The 23,117-nt window shown below is 34.2% G+C and overlaps 1 protein-coding gene across 2 annotated transcripts in view; it reads right to left on the bottom strand.

Annotated features, from left to right (window-relative positions):
• Nucleotides 1-5,711: 5,711 nt before the first annotated feature.
• LOC128986349 (DNA-directed RNA polymerases I, II, and III subunit RPABC3) overlaps nucleotides 5,712-23,117 on the bottom strand; it is a 101,740-nt gene continuing 84,334 nt past the window's right edge. For both annotated transcript variants that reach the window (XM_054406681.1, XM_054406690.1), the window contains exon 4: nucleotides 5,712-6,249. In XM_054406681.1, the coding sequence (XP_054262656.1) occupies nucleotides 6,132-6,249 (118 nt within the window). In that variant the 3' untranslated portion in view covers nucleotides 5,712-6,131. The remainder of the gene's footprint in view (nucleotides 6,250-23,117) is intronic.

Genomic DNA, 23,117 nt, shown 5'->3' with positions numbered 1-23,117 from the left:
AATCTAAAACTATTAATTTTTCATTAAAAGTATAAAAAATTGAAATTAGGTACAGGTGGTAAGGTAAATGCAAGGAAAACCGGTCTCATAACAACTTTACAACAGCTGAGTTATGCTACTACATGTGTCAAGTTGCTTTGTTGCTTGCAAAACTATCAACACTATAATGGTTTATTTGTTATGGTTATTAAGAATGCATTTGCTCAGCTTTTTAAATCATTATTTTTTTTAAATCCCTACAAGAAAAAGTGTAAATAAAAATTCAAAAAGAACCACTCATCTTTCCTAAAAAATTTAATTATTTTCACAATCCAATTTTACAATAATTAGGTTAATAGGTTGAACTAGTACTTGATGCGCATTTTGCCGCTCAGTGCAGCATCTTCATAGAGTATCTTCTTACACTACTGTTTCTGTACATATTTACACTGTATCTTCCATTCACTATCCGGTCACATTCACAGTCGCGGTTGCTCGGCGATGGCGAAACGAGCGGAAGGGTACATTTTGTTCCGCACTGTTGGCATGATCGACTTGTACTGGGTCTGGGTGATTGACAGTGAAAGGGTTATAATGATATTTGACTGGCGCGGTCAAGACACCGTCACTGGACAACCCCGACCGCGAATGGGACCCGATAGTGAATGGAAGATATAGTGTAAATATGTACAGTAACCGTAGTGTAAGAAGATATAACACTGAGCGGCGAAATGCGCATCGAGTACTAGTTCAACCTACAAACAACAAGACCTTCAGGCAAAATAGGTAAATAAATTATTGTATAATACAGGTATTGTCACTGGGTTCAAACAACATCCAATTTTACAGGCTTAACAGTAGTTGTCCTAGCACCGATCACGACCTTCATGTTGAAACATATTAATCATGCACCGTAAGCTTGATTGGAGCTTGACCGAGCAGAAAATTTTATGTAATTCTTAAATAAATTTCCCGTGGGAATTGCTTTTTGGATATTTAAATCTTTTGTTTTAGAGGTTGAAAAAAATCACAGTTCAAGTCAATATATTTATGTAGTTTGACAACATAATGACAATTAAAATTGAAAAGTAGATTGCAAATCACATCAGTGGTTTCAATAGCTTTAAAATGAGATATTTTGCAACTTAATGCAGTAATATGCTTCAACTTCAACCATTAAAATTACCGATATGGGCTGAAAATCCAAGATGGCCGGTGGTCCTGCCGACTCTTAAGTCGCTTTTACAAGGAGCCAGTTGGCCTGTATGTTACGCGAGGGTAACTTAAAATACATTAGATGCAAGTAACCTGACTGCTCTACTGGCCTGGTTTAAACGCGGCTTTATGTCCTATTTCATTGGTTGATTTTCTCAACCAAGGAAGTTTGTTGTTTTCAGTATGGAGGAATAAATTGATATCGAGCACTTGATGAGTTTGGTTTGGAGCCAAGTGATGCTGGACAATATCCCTGCTGCAACAAACCATTTTCCATTTGCCCCTATAATTACATTTTTTATCAAATATTTCACTAATCATGTCTAATTTATTTAAGATAAGGGTGTAGCATAGAGCACAAGGGCCTAGATTTTTTAGGATTGTTTGATAGGATAGCAGGCTTACCTGAATGGGAAAGAGTCCAAACTGGCACAGGAAACACAAAACTTTACACTATATACACAAAGCATTAGAATGTTTCATTTCATGAATATTTCAGAATATTTCATAGTTGAAAATTAGAAATATTCTAATGCTTTGTGTATATAGTGTAAAGTTTTGTGTTTCCTGTGCCAGTTTGGACTCTTTCCCATTCAGGTAAGCCTGCTATCCTTATTTAAGATAAGATTACACATAAATAAAATATACATATAGATCAAAATTTGAACTACAGAACTACTTTTTTTTCTCCTGGGGCCATCAAAACATAAAAAATGGTCCCAGGACTGAATATTATTGTGCCAACTACATAGAAATCTTCTTCTCTATAGGGATTATATACACCGTGTGGGTCATATATATTCTACAATTTTTTTAAATACAATCAATCAGCCTTTTAAAAACCCCTTTGATCCTAATAACTTCACGGTACTTTCTTTTGGAATACAACAAGTAAAGCATGACAACTTTTTTTATTCATTTCAATCTCAAATACACCAAAAATCACAAAATTTCTGCCTGGAAAGGCCCTGATCCGGACACCTAGTGTGAAAGGGACTTCCGGGCCAGCCCGCGTCGACGATACAGTAAGGGCCCGCACCGCACTTTTGTGAAAGAGGGCTATGAAGAAAATGAGACACATTGCACAATGTAGTATTGCTATTTTGAACAGTATCTTGCTATAAAGTCACAGAATGGCATGTAGGTAGACCTTTACATATTCTGAACAGTTGTTTTAGCTTCTTAATTTAAGTAGGGCCTGTCCAAACGAAAAAGCTGAGAATTCCCAATTAATGCTTTATTGAAATGTTAATTCAATACGTTATCATCAAAAGGAAATTTTAGGTTTTGTGAGGACAAGGAATGCACAAAAGTAGTGCAGTTCTTTGTTGAATACCACAAAAATAATTGCAAGCACTGTTTGGTACGTGTTGAATTTTACCAAAGGTATGCAATATATTGAATCACTCTTATCCATTTGGTGCTGGAGTACCTTGCCAGATTCAGAACACAAACAGCTTGGAAAGTCAAAGGACTTTAAGCTGAGTGCCGTAGAGGCTGAAAAATGGCCTGAAAATAATCAACAAATTTAAACCCTCTGTAACATTTGTTTTCTCAACACAAGATTAATGCTATTTATATTTATTATTTTCACATGTCATGATGCAAGTGATTTAGTGGTTAATGCCCTGTGCCATGTGCAGGAGGGCCATTAGCGACATTGTTAGCTGTCTGGATATTTGGAGGTTAAATATTCAGGATTCTACTATATACAGCAATTAATTCATTATTTGTTTATAATTGTACAACAGACATACTAGGGTTCACATTTTATGGCAAATATAAGAGAATAATGATGTGTGAATGAATGAGATGACAGTTTATTTGTTACTGACATGTCGACCCCAGAGCACTTTCCCCTGTAACAATCACATTTGCTAAGAACAGCTCTGGCTGGGTCCAATTTCAAACCATTAAAAAAGTTATAGTGTTATACCGGTACATCATGAATTGCATATCTTTTCAAGCAAAGTCCATTGGTAAAATCATATTTTTTTAACTAATTCAGATTTTACGATACCTTTATAGGTATAGTTCCTATAAGATTTGGTAGTGTAAAATCCATAATGGTTAACATTGCAGTTACGAGGCTATTTTACTTACCCTTTTAACGTTGAAATATTTGAGTGCTTTATGAACATCCAGGGTAGGCCTACATATATTTCGTAAATGAGTCGCTAGTATTACAAATTTTAGGTTAATTAGCTACCATGCAGTAGACCCCTCCTGTTTGATCACATTGGACTCTTGTCCAAACCAACCGTAAGAAGTTAAGAACATTCCTGTATTGATTAAACTATTAATAAATGGTTCTGGCTGTAGAACCAGATAATCTGAGTCAGCAGCGCTATCAAAGTGATGGCGTGGATCCCTATGTTTGGTTTGTTGGTAAGCTATTGCATGTAGAATGGTTTGACAGATGTGTAGTGACACTATAATAAGTATAGCTTGTTCTTTGAATGGTCCACGGCAGCTGTCTCGGTCTCGTTGTCCCATGCCAGCCAAACGCATGATTGCTCTCTCACAAAAATTAGTAATTTTCACTTGAATGATAGGATTTGATCCGTCTTCAGAAATGTTGTGTAGTTTTAAACACAAGACACATTGGAAAAGTCTAATTAATAATAGTAACATTTCAGAACCAACGTCAAAATGAATAAAAAAAAAAAAATACTATAGTTCGGCCGCTTAGAAAACGACCTGAACGCTAATGCTAAACCAATGGTAGAGGAGGTCGTTTTTTAAGCGGCCGAACTATAGTGTATGTTTGTGTTCAGCCAATTAAAACCTGTATTTAACCTTATGATGCTGTATTGTACATGAGCTGAATACAATTCTTTGTACCAGTTATTCCTGATTCCTGCACTTTAAAATAGTAGTTTTCATACTTTTGCCCATATGAACTTGACCAATTTTCCTATCTTCAAAAGTTGTAATAATAAATTAAACCGTATAAGTAATTGCTGTATAATCAGGGGTTTGTTCCAATATACTAATACTATACTACCATTAATTCTCCTCATACTCTCAATGATTCCCTGGTCGGGTCACAATGTGTTGCCTCACTACTCTAGATCATATAGTATGAAGGTGTTACACCACTGGCCATGCATTGGATTTGTTAATTATCTTTATCAATTAAAGAAAGGAATCCTATCCTATCCTATACTATAATACGAGCTAAGCCTGTTTGTCTGTAATTTATATCTCGAAATCCAGCTGAAGGATTTTTACTAAATTTTGGAAATAGGGACTGACTTCCTAAAAACGTGGTTTGTGACAGCCACTACCTCAGGAAAATACGTATTTCACTACACAACTCATTTTAAAATTTAATAATTTAACATTGGCCTTATGGGTTGCTAAGTAACTATGTTGGTTGAACAAAATAACAAGGAAAAAGTGTTTACAACAAGCCATCCACACTATACTAGCAAATTACAAAATACAGTAAAAAGGGAAAACATCAGTTGTAACTACTGTATTGAGCAAAGATTACACTGAAGATTACTCAACATTGGGGAAAAGTGTTTCGTATTGGTGACGTTTGAGTGCACTGGCGTCAACTCAATGTTTCACTTTTATTTAAGGTTAGATTTAACAATTTTTTCCCCTCTTTTATTGTTTAAGTACATAATTTGGACAGCTGTATTCAGTTGAATTAGTATTAAAGTAAATTGTATTACAATAATCTTTATAGTAAGCAATACACGCTTGAACCAGACTTATCTGTCTTCAGCTAATCCATTATATGATAGTATTTTAGAGAGGATACTCATGCTGAAGTTTTTACTTATAGAAATTCCATCCCCATGTTAAATTTGTAGCCAGGTTTTTCATCAAAATTGTCGTAATTGATGTGAGCCACCTACAGATTGCACTGATCTAAATTACTAAATTCTGTCAAGTACACAAACCTTTTTACCGAGTCAAACTTAGGGAATGACTTATGGTGAGCTATAACAACTGTTATAACCCATCAACCTGGTCAGCAACAATAACTAAGGTATAAAATAGACTTTTAGACACTAGCGCATTCTGTGACTGGCTTACACAACTACGTTCTTTTTTAGTAAAAAATTGGCGACACCTGATCCATATAGATGGGATGTCATCTTCTCTTATACTTAAAAAAAGATTTAATTTAGTACCAAACCAAAAAATAAATCACACACCTTACATACACTGTACTATGCTGTATTAATGCTATTGTAGCTGATTGCTACTGCAACCTGTGATAGCATATTAATTCCTACTATAAGAACTGATATAAAAAAATACTTCTTTATTTTTTAACATTTGTTTTATTTATTTACAACGTAAGATATGTGTAAGATTTAAATAAATTAATGTGTTGGATTGCCAAGTTAAAATTTTCAGCATAGTAAATTGAAATTCCACTGAAACTTAAATAATAAAAGCCAAAATTAATTATAAAGAATTCCTTTATATTGCTTTTACAATCAAAATAAACGTACCGAGCCGTTCTCCCGGTACTAGGAAATAATTATACAAGAAATTATAAAATCAATTTATTTTACAAAACCTTCTTAAAAATATCATTCTTACATATAAAAAGATGTTAAGATATCGTCAGTTTACAAAGGATTTGTACATTCATATTTGTTGTACAATGTCAAACAACTTGCTCAGCATAAACAACAGTTTTCTGTAATTAAAAATATAAAACTTTGTAGGCCCTAATATATTTTTATCAGACAAACATTTCTTATTTATGAATGGATTCAAAATCTTTCAAATTTTTAAAACAGTAGATATTTTATTACACATTACAAAAAAACAATGAAGAAACAAAAGAGAGAAAAATACTAAAGTAAAACTACAACAGGTATATTGTTGTTGTTACTGTGACATTGTTTTATTCAATTTATAGCTTGGCAGTGTCTTAGCAGGGTCTTCCTTTCAGGAGTGTGAAGTTAAAATGCTAATTTCTTCATGAGAAGGTAGAGACACTGGTCAACCTCGAACCCGTGCAAGTTGTTGGGGTCTCCTTGTAGTCGCATCAACAGGCCACCAAAAGAGACATACGCCGCACTGCAACAAACATTTAAAAAGTTAGTCAATGCTATTGTGCTTGAACTACATTGTTCAACACGGTACATGGTTTATCAAGAGTAAACCATAGGAGCGTGCCCCTTCTACTCATATAAGTAGCAGGCAGTCCTCACCATTGTATTGGTCTTGTGATGCTAATGTATTTCGCTAAGTTTAAGAGGAACATCTCACGCGCTATGCCATACATCTATAACTTCTCTTGGAGATAACACAGGTCTACCTGAGATAAGTAGACCCTTTCAGCCCTGTGAGGCCCAAATATCTTACCATACATGATACAAAACTAGATACACAATTCTAATTTCTCTCAAACCAAGTTTTCAGTGGGTACACACTCAGTAAGGATAAGTAAAAATCAAAATGCCAGCTTTAAGGGCAGGCACGCACTAGCTAGACGGGTCGTTGTTGCGGTCAGAGCACGAGTTCACCTACTGGTCGGGTCGGAATAAAGACGGTGCAGTGCACGTTGCACCATTACAATGTGTTATATTTTTGGCTTCCACAGCCGGAATGTCGGGCCCGACCAAGTTCTTGAGTTTGGTCATCCGACCAGGGTCCAACCAGTCAGTGTGAGCTGTTTCATTTACGCCAATAGTAAAACTGGCCGTATCTAACCGGTCGGAGCCGTGGTCGGGCTAGTACGCGCCAAATTATGATCCAATCTTAGGATGGGCCCTAAGATGCAACCCATCCTATAAACTTCTGCCCAAGCTGTCCGCCGTTTACTTTAGGTGGGCCCCTCTCCAGCCAGACTCTGTCTCAGATAGCTGAACTCCTTACGAGCAGATCTGGCCGAGACAAATGGTGATTCCTAGCTGGAGAGACAGTGCCCTAGACCAATCGGCCATTTATCAGACTTACCAGTCAACCACACCATCACAACTGATTGACTGTAGTTTCAGACTACAACACCCAGATTGGAGCACTTGTCAGATATAGTTTTCAGCCAATTTTGTTGAGTTATTAGTTATACGGGCATAGTTAGTTGTTGTAAAACACATAAATCTTATACCTAACTCTTTATACACACGAAGAAACATTTGCCATCAGAGGATAAGTCTCCTTGATTACTTTTATATTAGTAAAAAATCAAACAACACCTACATGTTCACTTTATTGCAGGCTATATATTTTAATTTTTTTAAGAAAATAAAGGAATAACCTAATTATTTCAGATTTACCAACCTGGCCAATACAGTACAACAGATATTAGACAATTCACATTCTTGTATCTACAGTTTTTAAGTGTGTTTGAACTAACTAACAAAATGTATGCAAACTTATTTTCTATTCGACAAACTAGATTAAAATAACAGTAATGGTCAACACTAAACCTTTAAATGGTACAGACAGGACATCTTGGGTGAATTAATTGTAAACACACAATTCATTTATAGTATTTATATTTTGTGTTACAATGATCGGGGACAATAAAATTAACATCAGTGGTGTATACATGCTTTTGGAGAGAAGGCAGGCTTGAGTCTGGTGGTACTACCCCTGCAGACAGCTGATGTGCCTGAAGATTCTTGTGGTACATTTGATGTTGTAAGCTGGTCTCAAGGGCAGTGTGGGAAGTGGCCGTGAGTTTATCACACAACCAGCTAACCACACTGCCACTGAGTCCCAACTACTCAATCAATCAGGTTCTTGAAATCATCCAATGATTCCTCCTACCTTCACTTGCATACTCCAATGACAGCACACATTCTTGGTTTTCAAGTAAAGATTAATGTTGCTACATTGTCTTAATTTATTTTGCATTAGATCAGAACTTTGTACAGACAATTTTTTTTTAGATGTGTAAGTTACAATTGACAATGACCCTGAATTATGTATGAAAGTTGTAAATTTAAAACCCTTCCCGGACGGGCGAAATCGTGACACAGAACGGGAAAAAATTATAGGGAAAAAACAAATTAATTTTCCTTATTTGTGTTTTGTTATACAAGTATACATAAAATAAACACAATGGAACACTTCATCTTGTCAAAATAAATTTTTACTCGTTTTTAACTATACGGTTATATCTGTTACCCGTCCGGGGATGAGTAGAAAAGCAGCGGATATCCGCCACCTGGCCTTTGAAGTTATGACCATGACAACGTTAGGTAATAAATAAAAAACAATATGTAAACAATAAATAAAGACAACGTAGTGTTGAGCACGAAACGTCGAGGGGGGAACGTAGGAGAGGTGAGTGGTGTGCGGGAGAGGGGGAGGCGTGGGAGAGGGTAGGCGCGGGAAGGAAAGAGGGGGGGAGTGTGGGAGAGAGCGCAGCCATGAAAGAGCAGGAAAGTGGCGCCTTGGTACGGCAAAACATCTGGTTACTGCTCAAGCACCTGCCAGTCTGTCTGAAGAGAAGGCGGATATATCCGCTTCCCGTCCAGAACATCAAAAACCATAAGCGGATATATCCGCTTCCCGTCCGGAACATCAAAAACCATAAGCGGATATATCCGCCACCCGTCCTTTATCGCCAAAGACTTAGAAGGATATATCCGTCACCCGTCCGGGAACGGTTAAAGAAAAGATCTCGCCTGGCGAACAGATTCAGATTTAGAGTAACTAAAAGTTGGAAACTAATAGCAACAAGTACTGTATAGATTTATATGGCATACAAGGGTTGTCCGTTAATTAAGTACTCCGACTCCTGTCACAATAGAGGGAGCGGAGTTCATGTCTAAGACCTTTTCTGTGTTTTTACTACCCTCACTACACTATTTTGCCCGGTCCCCTAATTTATACAACGCACAGTGGAAAAGTTTATGGATGGGAAAATGTGCATTAGTGTTTTCTGTGTTTTTACTACCCTCACTACACTATTTTGCCCGGTCCCCTAATTTATACAACGCACAGTGGAAAAGTTTATGGATGGGAAAATGTGCATTAGTGGTTAGGGAGATTGCAGAATGCCGTACACGACTGACTGAATATTAATAAGTTTTTATTGAGACAGTAACAAAAGTAAAAATATTTTGCTTGCGAATTGTCGTGTGTAAGAACAGTAGGGTTTTCTGTCGTCAATGGTAGTATTAGTGGCGTCCTTTACCAGTTTAGCAATCTCTCATACATTCATAGGCTTATCTGCTAGCAAGATTTCTTTTATAAACGCCAGTGTCAGTTGAAACTGATAGATGCTCTGGACTGGCCATGTCATGCAAATGTGTTAATGTGTACAGCCTTCTTAAACCCCCCTCTACTACTTAAGCACATATTTTTGTTTCAAATACACTTTCCTTGTTAAACATCTGTAACCAAGCAATGTATATTTGTATAGGGTTGATCTATTTAACCAGAATCATTTAATCATAAGATGCAATTCTTATTTTGCAGGAGCGTTGACAGTTTAAGGATATTTAGATGTGGGAAATGTCTAAAATAATAGATTAGTGGTAGAGGAAGTAAAGAATATGGCGTAACTTGTCTTGGTCCAGTCTAACTAGCTTACTACGTTGCGATTTGCGATGTTTGCTTGTTGAAGACATTAACTAACAGACAGTCCTCATAAATACTAATATTATAAATGTGAAAAATATATCAAATGAACAGAGAATGTATACACAGCAGAACATTAAAATTGAAAGATGAGCCTGCTGGAATGAGTTGTTCTGGTGGAAAAGTTTCCCTACCTGTATTAGAAGAGCCGATACAGCTATTAAAGAAGTACCGTATACATTGGAGAAACTGAAGAGTCACAGCATTTAGTTGGAGATTAAACATGTTGTTTTGTGTTATATTATATTACATTGTAATTTAATTGCTGTAGAATTTTTCAATCGTAACATGATTTTTGTAACTATGTTGTGTGTGAGGCAATAAATAATGATATTTTATTTTGAAAACATTGAATATTAAATATTATACTCAATATAGTTTGTTCACAAAATTTAGGCGGTTCAAGGGAAGTTCCCTCACTACTTTTTGTTTCATATATACGTCACAGCTGGTTTAGGTTTTGGAAAACCTGTAATAGCTGGTGAGCTATTATTTTGAAGGGAGGATTAATTGGAGGGGATAGATTTCTTCACCTAAAAACCGCCTAAATTTTGTGAAGGGAGTATAAATGGGATTTATTGCAAGATTTGTTGATTGTAATATCGGCAGTTGACATTTTTCATAATTCTCAGGTTATAAAATTTTATACAGCCTTATACAGGCATTGATTACGCAAGGAATTTCCTTGATGTTTTGCAAGACTCAGCATTCAAATTTGTGATTCCTCCCAATGGAGTTGACACTGTAGAGAAGGAACACCTGGACCTGTGAAGGTTTAGGCTCAGAAGTGTTTAGATTAACCTCAAACCTCCAGTTTTCCCAATAAGTGGAAATTTAAAAATTACACTGGGAGAGTTTACTAGCTTTAAATTTATTTGACAGCGACAACTGCAAGAAAACTAGCTCCACACTTTTTTACGCCAATGGCATTTTTCAATGATTAATGAAGAAATTCGACAGCTTTTTAGGGTAAGATGGCCACACCTCTCAAATGTTGTTGGGTATTTATGCCTGGGATCACATGGACGCCAACTCCTCTCTCTCACATGGAAGTTAGGGGCGCAAACATACAGGCTTGCAACAAACCCCACATAATTGAGTCCTTAGCAATCCTCCAGCTTGCAAAAAGCTGGTAGAAGTTGCAAGCTTATCTACCTTATTCACTCCTTGCTGAAGACGGAGTGAAGGCGGGTATAGTATGTAATAGCCTTGTGTAGTCATATGGTTGCTAGCAGAGGCCACTCCTAGGTCCGCAGTCCATCCCAACAAAATATTTACGGTATTACATTTGTTTTAAACCCTTAGCAATGTGGGAGTGCCTCTGAACTGAACATGTGTATTTTAAATGGTGTTAAAGGGGCACCACCATATTGCTATGGGTATAAATATGGTTATTCTACCGTGTAATCACAACAAACGTTAATAAATGTGAATATAATCAGCATTTGTAAAAATATTATGAAAGAATTGTACTCTAGAATGTATTGTTGTAGAAAATGTACTGTTCCCAATCAGCATTGGTGTAGTTCCAGTGCTTGTTGAGTAACCAAGTGATTGGTTATTTGGTATTTTTTAACATTTAGTAAGGGTAACGCTCCTTTCACACTATACGATTTCGCTCGTACGAGTGTTAACCGTACGGGCAGATGATCGTGGGTCTGTTGCTTTCACACTATTCGATTTGTAATCGTACGATTAAAAAATCGTAACCCCCACTCCAGCATAACAGAGTTCATTGACACTTGTGAAGCAATTTTGCCCAGGTTAATGGGTGATTGGTCTTAGTTTGACTGGACTGAAGCTTACACAACTGTAATATTAGGTGACAGCTTTGATGGACAAAGTTTCAATTTCCTATACACAGTAAACCAGAAGAATACAATAACGGCTTAACAGTATCAGAAACACTATTAGTGAAGCTAGCTCTGTGCTAGTGGCGAAAGTGTTCCTCTAATTCCAGTCTACAGCTGAGCTGCTGAGGCACTAAAATTAATACAAACCTTTTATTCAATGACCAGAATTATCAAGGATGGCAGAACTTGAGTATAACAGTGCAGTTTTTTACTTTTACATCAAAAAGAAAGTTAACTCAGTTTCCCTTAAAGTCATGTGACCCATAGATTTAGGGGGGCACAAACAGAAAACCATAATACCAGGTGTTGGGGATTTAAAATACCCCTATAACACTTATAAAAAACATCTGAGTAGAGTACCACTTTAGAAAGTAGAAGAAATCTTATTTTGATTTTTATTTTTATTGTTAGTGGGCTACAAAGATTAAAAAATTGCTTGACGTCTGTGCTAACTGCTTTAGGACCAGTAGTGTTGGGGCGTTCCCACTCTACATTTTCCAAAGAACCTATACAGGGTGTTCATTTGAAAACTTTCCATATCTGTTGTGTGCAAAGGTAAGGCTTTTAACACTTGTTTGTTCTCATTTCCCCCTAATTTGGACATGCCAAATCCAATAAAATTATTTTCAATTTTGAAAAATGCCCCAAAAGGGCCCAATTTGGGGGGTAGGGGTGCTTTTTGAGAAATTTTCAAATGTAAACATGGGTTGTGTGATACATCAATTTAAAGGTCTAATCACCCCGATCATTTTGGTGCAAAAAAAGTTTAATTATCTTTAACCGTATTTACAGGGTGGGTCAAAACGTTTTAAAAAAGGACTTTGAAGTTAAGTACCGTATTACCCTAACTACTGAACGGAACAGCGCCAAATTTCTTTCCAAGCTTATTCTTGAGCTACTCTTTAAGATAACTTGTAGTAAGGGCATTTTCCAAGTTATTTTCTAATTTTAAAAAAATCTCAAATTTTAAGAATAAAAGAAAGCTGAAAACTCAAAATTCTTAAATAGTAAGGTATAACAAATTTCATACCACGTGAAAGGTCCTTTTTTAACAAACATTTTACGTATTTAAGTTTTCTTTCTATCTCTTACCGTTTAAAAATTGCAGTAGAAAAACATAATTTTCCATGGTAAAATTATAACTAGTTTTCTAATAAAACACATTGCACTTTGTTCAACGATGTAGTAGGATTCATAACAAATTGATCGACTACTTTTACGTGTGTCAGAATTCATCTTGGACCCTTCATCCTGTTCTTTTCTCATTGGTAACTGAGCCAGTTTCAGAAAACTTCCTAACTAAATCATTTACAGCCATATGACTCAAGGTTATACCTGGATATCTATTGTTAAACACTTTGCAGTTATCCTGGAACACTTTTGTTATGACCAATAAGTAAAAATAAAGTCTATTTTTTACCATATTTGATTAGGTACTACAGGAAATGGTACTTTTGAAATTAGTACTACCATTGACTAGTCAATGGTACTACAGAAAGCGGCCCACGCTTGGGTTTTTCTCATCAGCTATAAACCTTGTTTTTCACAAAGTAAAACGTAATGACTTGTTTGCCTATCTGCCTAAAAATAATTATGAATTGTTTCCTTCAGTTATTGCACTATTTAATGTGTCTAGAGACGAATTTTGGCTGTTTTATTAGAAAACTAGTTACAATTTTACCATAGAAAATTATGTTTTTCTACTGCAATTTTTAAACGGTAAGAGATAGAAAGAAAACTTAAATACGTAAAATGTTTGTTAAAAAAGGACCTTTCACGTGGTATGAAATTTGTTATACCTTACTATTTAAGAATTTTGAGTTTTCAGCTTTCTTTTATTCTTAAAATTTGAGATTTTTTTAAAATTAGAAAATAACTTGGAAAATGCCCTTACTACAAGTTATCTTAAAGAGTAGCTCAAGAATAAGCTTGGAAAGAAATTTGGCGCTGTTCCGTTCAGTAGTTAGGGTAATACGGTACTTAACTTCAAAGTCCTTTTTTAAAACGTTTTGACCCACCCTGTAAATACGGTTAAAGATAATTAAACTTTTTTTGCACCAAAATGATCGGGGTGATTAGACCTTTAAATTGATGTATCACACAACCCATGTTTACATTTGAAAATTTCTCAAAAAGCACCCCTACCCCCCAAATTGGGCCCTTTTGGGGCATTTTTCAAAATTGAAAATAATTTTATTGGATTTGGCATGTCCAAATTAGGGGGAAATGAGAACAAACAAGTGTTAAAAGCCTTACCTTTGCACACAACAGATATGGAAAGTTTTCAAATGAACGTATATTGGTAAGTGACTTGTATTTTTCCACAACCTTAGGGAGTGTTTCCACTGGAAAATTTACGACTACACCACTGTTTATCATGAACATTTTTGACATCATTTAAAGACATATTGGCTTATATTCCCTAAAAGGTAAAGCCTTTAACTATAGACCAAATAGTGACTCATCAGAGGTATGAGTAAGTAAATCACTTGATGGAATGCATACATTATGTAACTAAGTGATCTATTACTGTTGTTGTTCCACTGGTGTTACAAATGTTCGAATTGGTTTTGTTACAATTTGTTGTAGGAAATTGTTAAACATTTTAGAACAATATGTCTTAATTTAGTTTTGTCAGATGGTACAAACAATGATAATCCTAACCAAAATTAAAAACCAAAAATTCCGTTATCCTTAAAAAATGTCATGTTGAAATACAGTTATAGTACATAGGTTATCACGACAGGTCTAGTATTAAATAAAAAATTGTTCAAAATAACTGATTATGAAATACTGTAATATAATAACATAAAATATGTTTTACATTTTGATATACCACTGAATAGTATACATATTATATTGTACCATTTAATCTGCACAAGTATTATTTTAGTGGCCTTTGTATTTTTACTGTGAAAATTAGTTTACAGTGTTGTAAACATTACTAATTTGTCAAATATTAGGCTCAAAGCAAAAATGATTGAGGTTTATGATGATCTGTTTGTGGCATAGACTAACCAACACAAGTTGACTTCTCATCCCATTGTAAATTTCGAAGCTCGTATTTCTGGTCTAGTTCCATGTCCGGTGACACTGATCGCTAGTGTCAACAAAATTTTGTTCCTATTATATTAGGGTTAATTTCATGATTTGTGCTCAACTGTTTGGTTATATAACCAGGGGAGGAGTTTTTGTTTTATGATTAGATCGTTTGATTTGGGTAAAGGAGGTTTTAAATGACTGAAATAACAAGAAACAAATTTTAAACAAAACCTCTAACTATAGTGCACCGTACAGGACTAACAATGAAATTGGCTTCAGCTGTTCCATAAGGATGAAAAATCTACTAAGGGAGTATGTTTTATCTATGACTGTGGTTTGTCTCTAACATGTGGGACCATATCTTGGCGGAAATTGGTTTTTCATTCATAAACAAGGTAATAAAGAGGTCTTTTTATCATAACTAACAACTCCTTACCTGCACAACTCAACTTGGAATGAATGTATTAACTTTGATGTTTATCAGCTAGTAGGTTTTGTTCGATAGCTATATTATGTCATGTCGCTGACTTTGGACACTGAAGTGGACATCCTGCTCATATGGACCAACTTTAGTTCACACCATGAATGCATGGAGCGGCACCACTTAGTAATCACTAGTACTCCTCCCTCTCCGTGCGAATAGCTGATTACCTCGGTTGTAAATATTATAGCCTAACCAATAACTCATATGCAAATTGATCAAATTGGATGTATGTTGAATCAAATTCAAAGGGTTATTTATCTCAAAAAATCTAGAAAGTTGCATAATCCCTTCCTTCCTATATTTATATGTCTTTGTGCCGTTGTTAAAACGTAAATATCCACAAGGCCAGGAAGTACAGTAGATGTATACAGTGTGAGCATGATGGCGAGATTTGATGGGAGTACCTTTAAAACATTTTCAGGTGAGTCGAGTACAATACTTTTGGCCACACTACCAGGGACAAAAATACAGGCTAAGTAAAACACGACAACATATAATATACACTACTTAACCACAACATAATTTTCTTTTTTTAGAGCCCTCTAAAAGTGCCTTGGTAAGTATACCGATTTTACCGAGCCCTTTTTGTAAACGACTTTCTTGTCTAATAAGACACAGGAAACCAGTTGTTGAATGGCGAAACTTAAGTAAAATAATTATTACAAACTAATCAGCTGTTTTATTAAACGTTTTGTTTTTAAAACACCCAATGTTTTAGACAAACGTTAACTTGTGTCTGATAGGTTCCTGTGCATAACCATATTGTTTGCTTGTTAAACTTAAATTATAATCAGCCTTTTTCTTTTTTTGTGTTACTTTTCCTTTGTCCCATTCCAAAAATAGTTGTCTATATTGACCTATTGCCTTATAATGTGAAGTTAGACTCAGTAACAAATATTTTATGCAAATTAACAACACAAAGCCCATACCACAGAGTTGTGTGGGCCACTTATTCTCCTATTGAAACACCTACTGGGATGGCTGAGGATCTCTGAATTATACAGTCAATGCTCTTAGTGAAAGTAGTTTTTTTCATATCTGATACATCTGAGGTAGTTGGTCCTACTAGAGGGAAGCCTGTTATCAGAGCCTAGCTGGCAGCAGGTGATTGTGAGATATTTGCTGTCAGGTGCTTAACAAACAACAATGAGATAACACATTATCATTACACTTGCTCCTCTGTCTCTACCTCTGACTTGACGATACAAAACTCTCCTGCAGCAATGTTAGTTAGGCTTTGATCACTCTTGTAACAGCTAATCTCTCCAGTCACCATATACAAAACAAAGTTGGCATATAACCAAATCAAAATTTGCATCTGATGACTTGTAAACATAACTAGAAATGGAAAGATAACACATTGTCAGGAATTGACTTTTGAAAAAAAATCTAATTAAAGTTTTTTAATATCTGATTCTGTGTTAAAAATTAATAATCAGATATAAATTAAAAATTAATAAAAGAACTACTTTCAGTAGTGAATGTAACCGTTCGGTTTGATTTACAATGGAATTTAAAACAATTATCCCCTGGTCTAGGAGCTCACTTACAATGGTTTATGTATTCAAACCATTCAAATGTGATGGTATAATAGCCCAGCATAAGAAACAATTACGCCAATGTTTATATTTACCTGCTCTCAGAGTAAACCCTATTTTAACAATTTTTCACACGTACCAAAAAAAAAATAAAAATAAAAACACTTACTATTCTTTGAAAAAAAAAATTCTATCATATATATACAGACCGAGAGACATAACTTCAAAGAAATTATTTAACTCTGACTTCTCCGTGCATTTATAAATATAAATAGAAAGCAGATAAAAACCCAATAATTTTTTTGTTTGAAATTTAAATAACTAAAACACTTTAGAAAGATTTTAAACTAAGAAGCTAAAATAGCAAATAATTTCCTTTTCAAAAGGATAAGGGTAAAACAAAACATCACAGATTAAGAAAATATTTTATTTCATAATATTACCATAGTAAGTGGTTAAATTTCATATAAAAATGTTTTCAATAAATTCATAGTTACAAGTAAATAAAATTAACACAAATTTAAAGCCTAGTAAAACTCGTAAATTGAAACTATTTGCTAGCCAAAAATATAATTCTTTAGGACATTATAATAGTCCTAACAGATCTTAGATCTTCGAAAGATTAAGTCATATAAATAAACATATATTTATACATAGTGCCTATCCTTTATTCAACTACAAAAACTGTATTTCCACTGATGATTTCAATCTGATATAGGATTCTTTCAGTTAATATGTAAATCAACAGCATTTGACTAAACATCCACATTATCAGCAATACAAAGGTAACATAGCTTTCTCAATTAGGTTCTCAACAGTTGACTGATCTGGACCTAGATGTCATTGTCATTGGACTGGGCTATTAATTAATGATACATAAGACTGTAATTTATCCATGAAAAATTATACACCCAGCTGCAGGAAATAGTAACACTTAGACCTAATGGCTGACAATATTTTCTATACATCTACTATCTTTGATTATATCTTTAAACTATTATAAATACCACTCTTACATAAGATAACCAATTTATAAAATACATAAAAAATATATTTAAAATATAAAATTTATCTTATTAATTATTATTTTTAAATTTGGATTTCAGTGGAAGTTGGAACCCATCTTTGGGGTTAAATCCCAGTCAAATCAACTACAAATAAAATAATTTAAAAAATGTAATACAGTAACTTTTATTTACAGCATTCTGTTGAGATTTATCTTAGAGGAAGGTAATTAATGTATAAATTAGCTAGGATACAATGTAAAAAGTGGTGATTATGAGTAAAAGGACTACCTTGGCACAAGAGATTAGATTATACCATTTCATACACTACATTTAAAGAATTCGTTTCTTTGATAATACAAAAGAAGGGTTGTATATAATAAATTATAAAAAGATAAACATTAGATCTCATTATATTTCTTTAATAAAGTGGAATCTACACTTTTATCTGCTACTTAAGGAAAGGAACCACCACATTCTCATATGTAACATACATTAACACTAACATCCTAGTAGAGACAGCAGATGTCTTTGAACTAATATTATGCAAACATTGGTACTCATCTAATATTTACTGGTTGACTAGTGCAGAGTTGTTAACTTATTTCTATATATTATCAAACTAAACTGATATCAGGTTTTACCACAAAATATTTTTCTTATCCATGATACAAAACTTGGTTTACAGCTCTTAAGACTCAATCACCTAAATGGTGAATTTTATTTAATTTGATTTGCAGCTCAGACAAATAGTGCAATGTGAAACATAACTGTGAAACCATTGACTATTGGACACTGAAGATAGTCAAAGGTGAAACTCAAATGTCTATCTGATTTGAAGTCAATGTTTGGATCTCTGAATAAAAATAACATATACCACAATAATTCTATTTTATAAGATACTTAAAAATGTTAACAAAATATTCAGTTTTAAAATTAAAGTTGATGAATGAGTATAGATTTTTAAATAAATACTAAAGAACTAACCGACCATTTATTTATTAAAAGCAGAAAAATCACAATGAGTCGTCAACTATTCAGTTGATAAAAAAATATTACTCAATGTCAAACTAGACTTTACAGATTAAGTGAAAATCATGCAAGTTTGTACCTATTATGTTTTTAATGATTTTACCCCATCTTAAAATTATACTTCAAAGGATGATAACCCTAAACTGGCTTTGATTAATATGTCAAGAATCTGAAGCTTATATTTTACTACTAATAATTATAGTCATGTAATTTACAATTATTGTTTATTAATTCCAATACTTCAGCTGAAACTGTAATGTAAAATACAGTTCGTTAAAAATAATCAGGGGCAGTTTAGAGTCAATACTGCATCAATCAAATGTGTAATAAAAGGAGTGGAGTAGATTTAGAACTCAATATGGAAAATGTCTTAGGATTGTACATAATTGCCCTGGAAAGTATGATAGTAAAAAAAATACTACATGAAGCAGATAAATAAATTTTTGAAAATTAATTAGAAGAGAATTGAAAGAGGTTGGTAAATTAATTATTTTAAGGGCACCAACTTGGATGGTAGGCCTATAATAATAATCAAATCATAAGAGAGCTGAAGGGTGTAATTACTATTATAGTCAAATAGGCCACATTATGTAAAAAAACATCAGTTTGGATTATTATTACTTATCGGAAAGAGTTTTCATATCATTAATATCCTCTTATAAACTAATTACATAAAATAAGGGTTGTATTATCATGTGAATAATATTTTCCCAACTTCAGATTTTAGCTTATGAGAAAATTGATTTAAATCTATTTAGATGGTCATTATAAAATCCAATAGTAAATGGGAACCTATTGGATATCATTAACTCCAGCACAAATGTTGATGGAATCAAAATACGCTTTGTCATTGAGTAAAATATTGTTTTGAATGCTGAGTTAATTTAGGTGGTGAATTCTTATTTTAAATTGGAATTGAAAAGGTAATTAAAATCTATTGATGATGAATTGGGCCTGGATATAATTTGATTTTCAAATGTGTAGAATATAAGATCATTCGTATTTTGTATTAATTTTGTCGAGGTGTTTTAAAAACTTGAATATATAAAAGCCTTTATATATTTATATATATTAAATAGCTAATATATATTTCCTCTGTACGAAAGGGACATGGGGTAAGACAGCAACAGTTATCAATAATTATCCAGAATTTAAATGTGTCACTGAAGTCATGCTTTAACATTTAGAGTGCAACACCGACAACATCAGTAAACAACACTTAAAGCTTTGAAATGATATTACTGTTATCAGAGAAACTGATTGGCATCCTAAAAATACAACACATAACTTGGATCTTTTGACCAATAGAAATACCTATCTACAATAAAGAAGTACATCGCTTTTATACACATCACTATTCAATTACAGCAAGCTTTTGTATAAATCGTCAATAAATTATAATACACATAGCATGCAAGGATAGTTAGGCCTACTTTCAAAATAAACCTTACAGGAGCAGGCCTTCGAATTGTGTTCGAAGATTCTAAAAGTGAACAAAGAAATTGAACACGGCTTCTCATTTTACCGATATTTCTCACATTTTAAAGTAGGAAGGCAAAGCGTGAAATGATAGATTTGGAAAGCGTTATAAGCTCGAATGTGTGATTTTAACACCCGTAAATCAGAAGAAGGCCTAACCACTAACAATCAGATGGTTTAGACTAAAAGCAAGATAGAAGATGGAGATCTATAGAGACGGAGGTGGAGGTGTAGAGTGAAGATAGAGGGCCGAGGGATGTCGTACCAGATAGTGCATTTACAGAGCGTACCGTGCAAACCCACCTCTGGTACGGAGCCCCCGGCCCCGGCTCAGAGACATCCATCCACGGGGCCGTGTACAGTGTACAATGTACATAGTGTTGTAGTGTTTGATAGATCAGTTACGCTCACCTACAGTACAACACCTCAGTTGAGGTTCCCGGTTACAGGTTAGTGTTCTGCACATCCAAAGCAAAACATCGACATGCACACAACACTTAAAACAACATTGACAAGTCCGTGTAACATAGAGAGCCATTAACAAATGTACAATTTGGTTATGAAGCTTAATGAGGAAAAGATGCATTTCACATACTTGCATGGTGTTAATTGGAAAGATTATGTTAGTTTGGACAGTAAACTAAACGCTAAGAGAATAAGTGAGATGCAATTTAATGTACCAACCAACAAAAGTAGACTTCTCATCTCATTGTAAAATTTGACCCTCGTTTTTCGGTGTCTAGTTCATGTCTGGTGACACTGATCGCTAGTGTTGACAACATTCTGTTTTTATTATTTTAATTTCGTGACTTGTGCTTTACTGTTTGGTTATATAACCAGGGAAAGAGTTACTGTTTTTGATTAAATCGTTTATTGGGTTAAAGGAGGTTTTAAATTATTGAAATAACAAGAAACAAATTGTAAACAAAACACGACCTCAACAGTGTACCAGACAGAACTAACAAGGCTTCAGGTGTTCCATAAGGATGAGAAATCTACTAAGGGAGTATGTTTTATCTATGGTTGTACTGTACTTAAAACAACCCAAAGGTGTCTGATTTACAATCCAACTTGAATCAGAAAAGTGTGTGTTTACCTTACAGGTACCATAGAAGCAAATAAAATCAATAGCACTTGACAAGATTTTACCACCCGACTTGTATATGCATTATGGCCACTAGGACTACTAATTCACGTTTTATAAGAAAATAATTTGTAAAGGTAGTATTTAGTATTCCATATTTATTTGGAGAGATTCACCACATTTGGGGTCTCATCTTTGGTTGTGGTCTTTAGGCAACTATGGTGATGTTAGATTAAAGTAACAAATTCTATTGTGTTGTGTTTCCTTATAAAACTGTATTTGAAAAATTAGTTATAGTTTGCTAATTATCATTTTAACCATCTTTTAACTTGTCTAAAAACTCTACATCGAGGCTTGATCAGTTCTGCTTAGTTTTACATTGTTGGGGAAGCATTTTTAAGTTAAAATGTGTTAGATTAAAGAAGTAACCATTATAATATACAGGACTATTTATTATTGTACAGTTGGAAGGAAGTGTAATTCCTCAGACAACTGTAAGGGCACCATCAGGATAACATTATTAGTCCTTTATATAAGCAGTAGCTTGTTTGACTGAAAGGGAGCTATTTAGTTATTACTAAGTTTGTCACAGAAGAAAATCTCTGAAGGAAGATTGTTCATAAAATGTAATGAAAAATGTTAGTAAAAAGTATATTGAATAATGCAAAATTTGACAGTTTTTTTTTATATGTTTAGAGGTACTCTCTGTAATACATGCAGTTCAATATCCCATTAAATATTTTCAAGCAGTGTTGGTTCAGGACAATCACACACAGTCATGCACATTTCTCATTGACATGGGTAGTTGCAGATTTCACAGCTAGTTGAAGTGATATTAATACACTCAGTTGAGTATGGAGGGAGCTTTCATATAAGTGAGAAGATGGAGATGCAGCATGGGCTGGGTGAGGCAATTGAGAACATTCCTGCAATTGAGGGCAGCGAGCACTTGACCCCAGCCTACATCACTTGTGCCTCATCCCTTGGTAGAGGTGAACACTTATGGCAATAGTGCATCTTTATAGTGAACCAATGTCAAAAGATATATTGCTAGATTGATGTTTAGTAATATTTGGATGATGCAATAATTTTGAAAAAAGATATCAATATGAACAACTTAAAACAATCTAATGGAAAATACAGGAGTTAATTTTCTTGAAAACTAATTATTCTGCCAGTCAATAAAGAAATCAGAAAGACACCTCCACACACCAAGCAAGTTAGTTGAGCATCAATGGTTTTACACTGGAAAACACTCATTTTGAAGGCACAAATAATCTGGGTAAAGCGATTGTAGCCGCATGCAACACATACTGGTGAAATAATTCAAGCAACCTCTTTCTAGACAATTTTGAGTTGATAAAAGGTATGTTTGGTTATAATAAAGATAAATTATGTAGTTGATTGAAGTATTTTGAAGAGGCTAAATAAGAGTGGGTGTTGGGTGTGGAAGTGACAAGCACAACTGTAGACAATAAGCAGTGAGTTGACCTGTGAACTAGCTTCCTGCTGTCCTACCCACACTACACACTACACACCAAGAACCAAACCAACAATACCCTACAGCCTAACTGGACACTTGGCACATTCTTTGACCAAACCCCTTAAAAAATCCCTCTATTAAAAAAGGTTCACTTATCTTGAGTACAGTTTGAATACATATGTAATGCCAAAAATTTTAACTGCACCTACTTTGGAATTAAATGACTGTAAAATACTCAAAACTACCGCTACTGAATATGCATTAAAAATTTTTATTAGATTTAAGAGTAAACAAAAATATTAGTACATAAATTAAAATGAAGTACTCTAAAGACCAAAAAAGCTGAACAC

Source organism: Macrosteles quadrilineatus, unplaced genomic scaffold, assembly GCF_028750875.1.
Source record: "Macrosteles quadrilineatus isolate MER2022 unplaced genomic scaffold, UCM_ALF_1.0 Scaffold_1__1_contigs__length_201487025, whole genome shotgun sequence".
NCBI lineage: Eukaryota > Metazoa > Arthropoda > Insecta > Hemiptera > Cicadellidae > Macrosteles > Macrosteles quadrilineatus.
The sequence above is the reverse complement of the archived record's forward strand: the minus strand, read 5'-3'. Positions and strand labels throughout refer to the sequence as shown.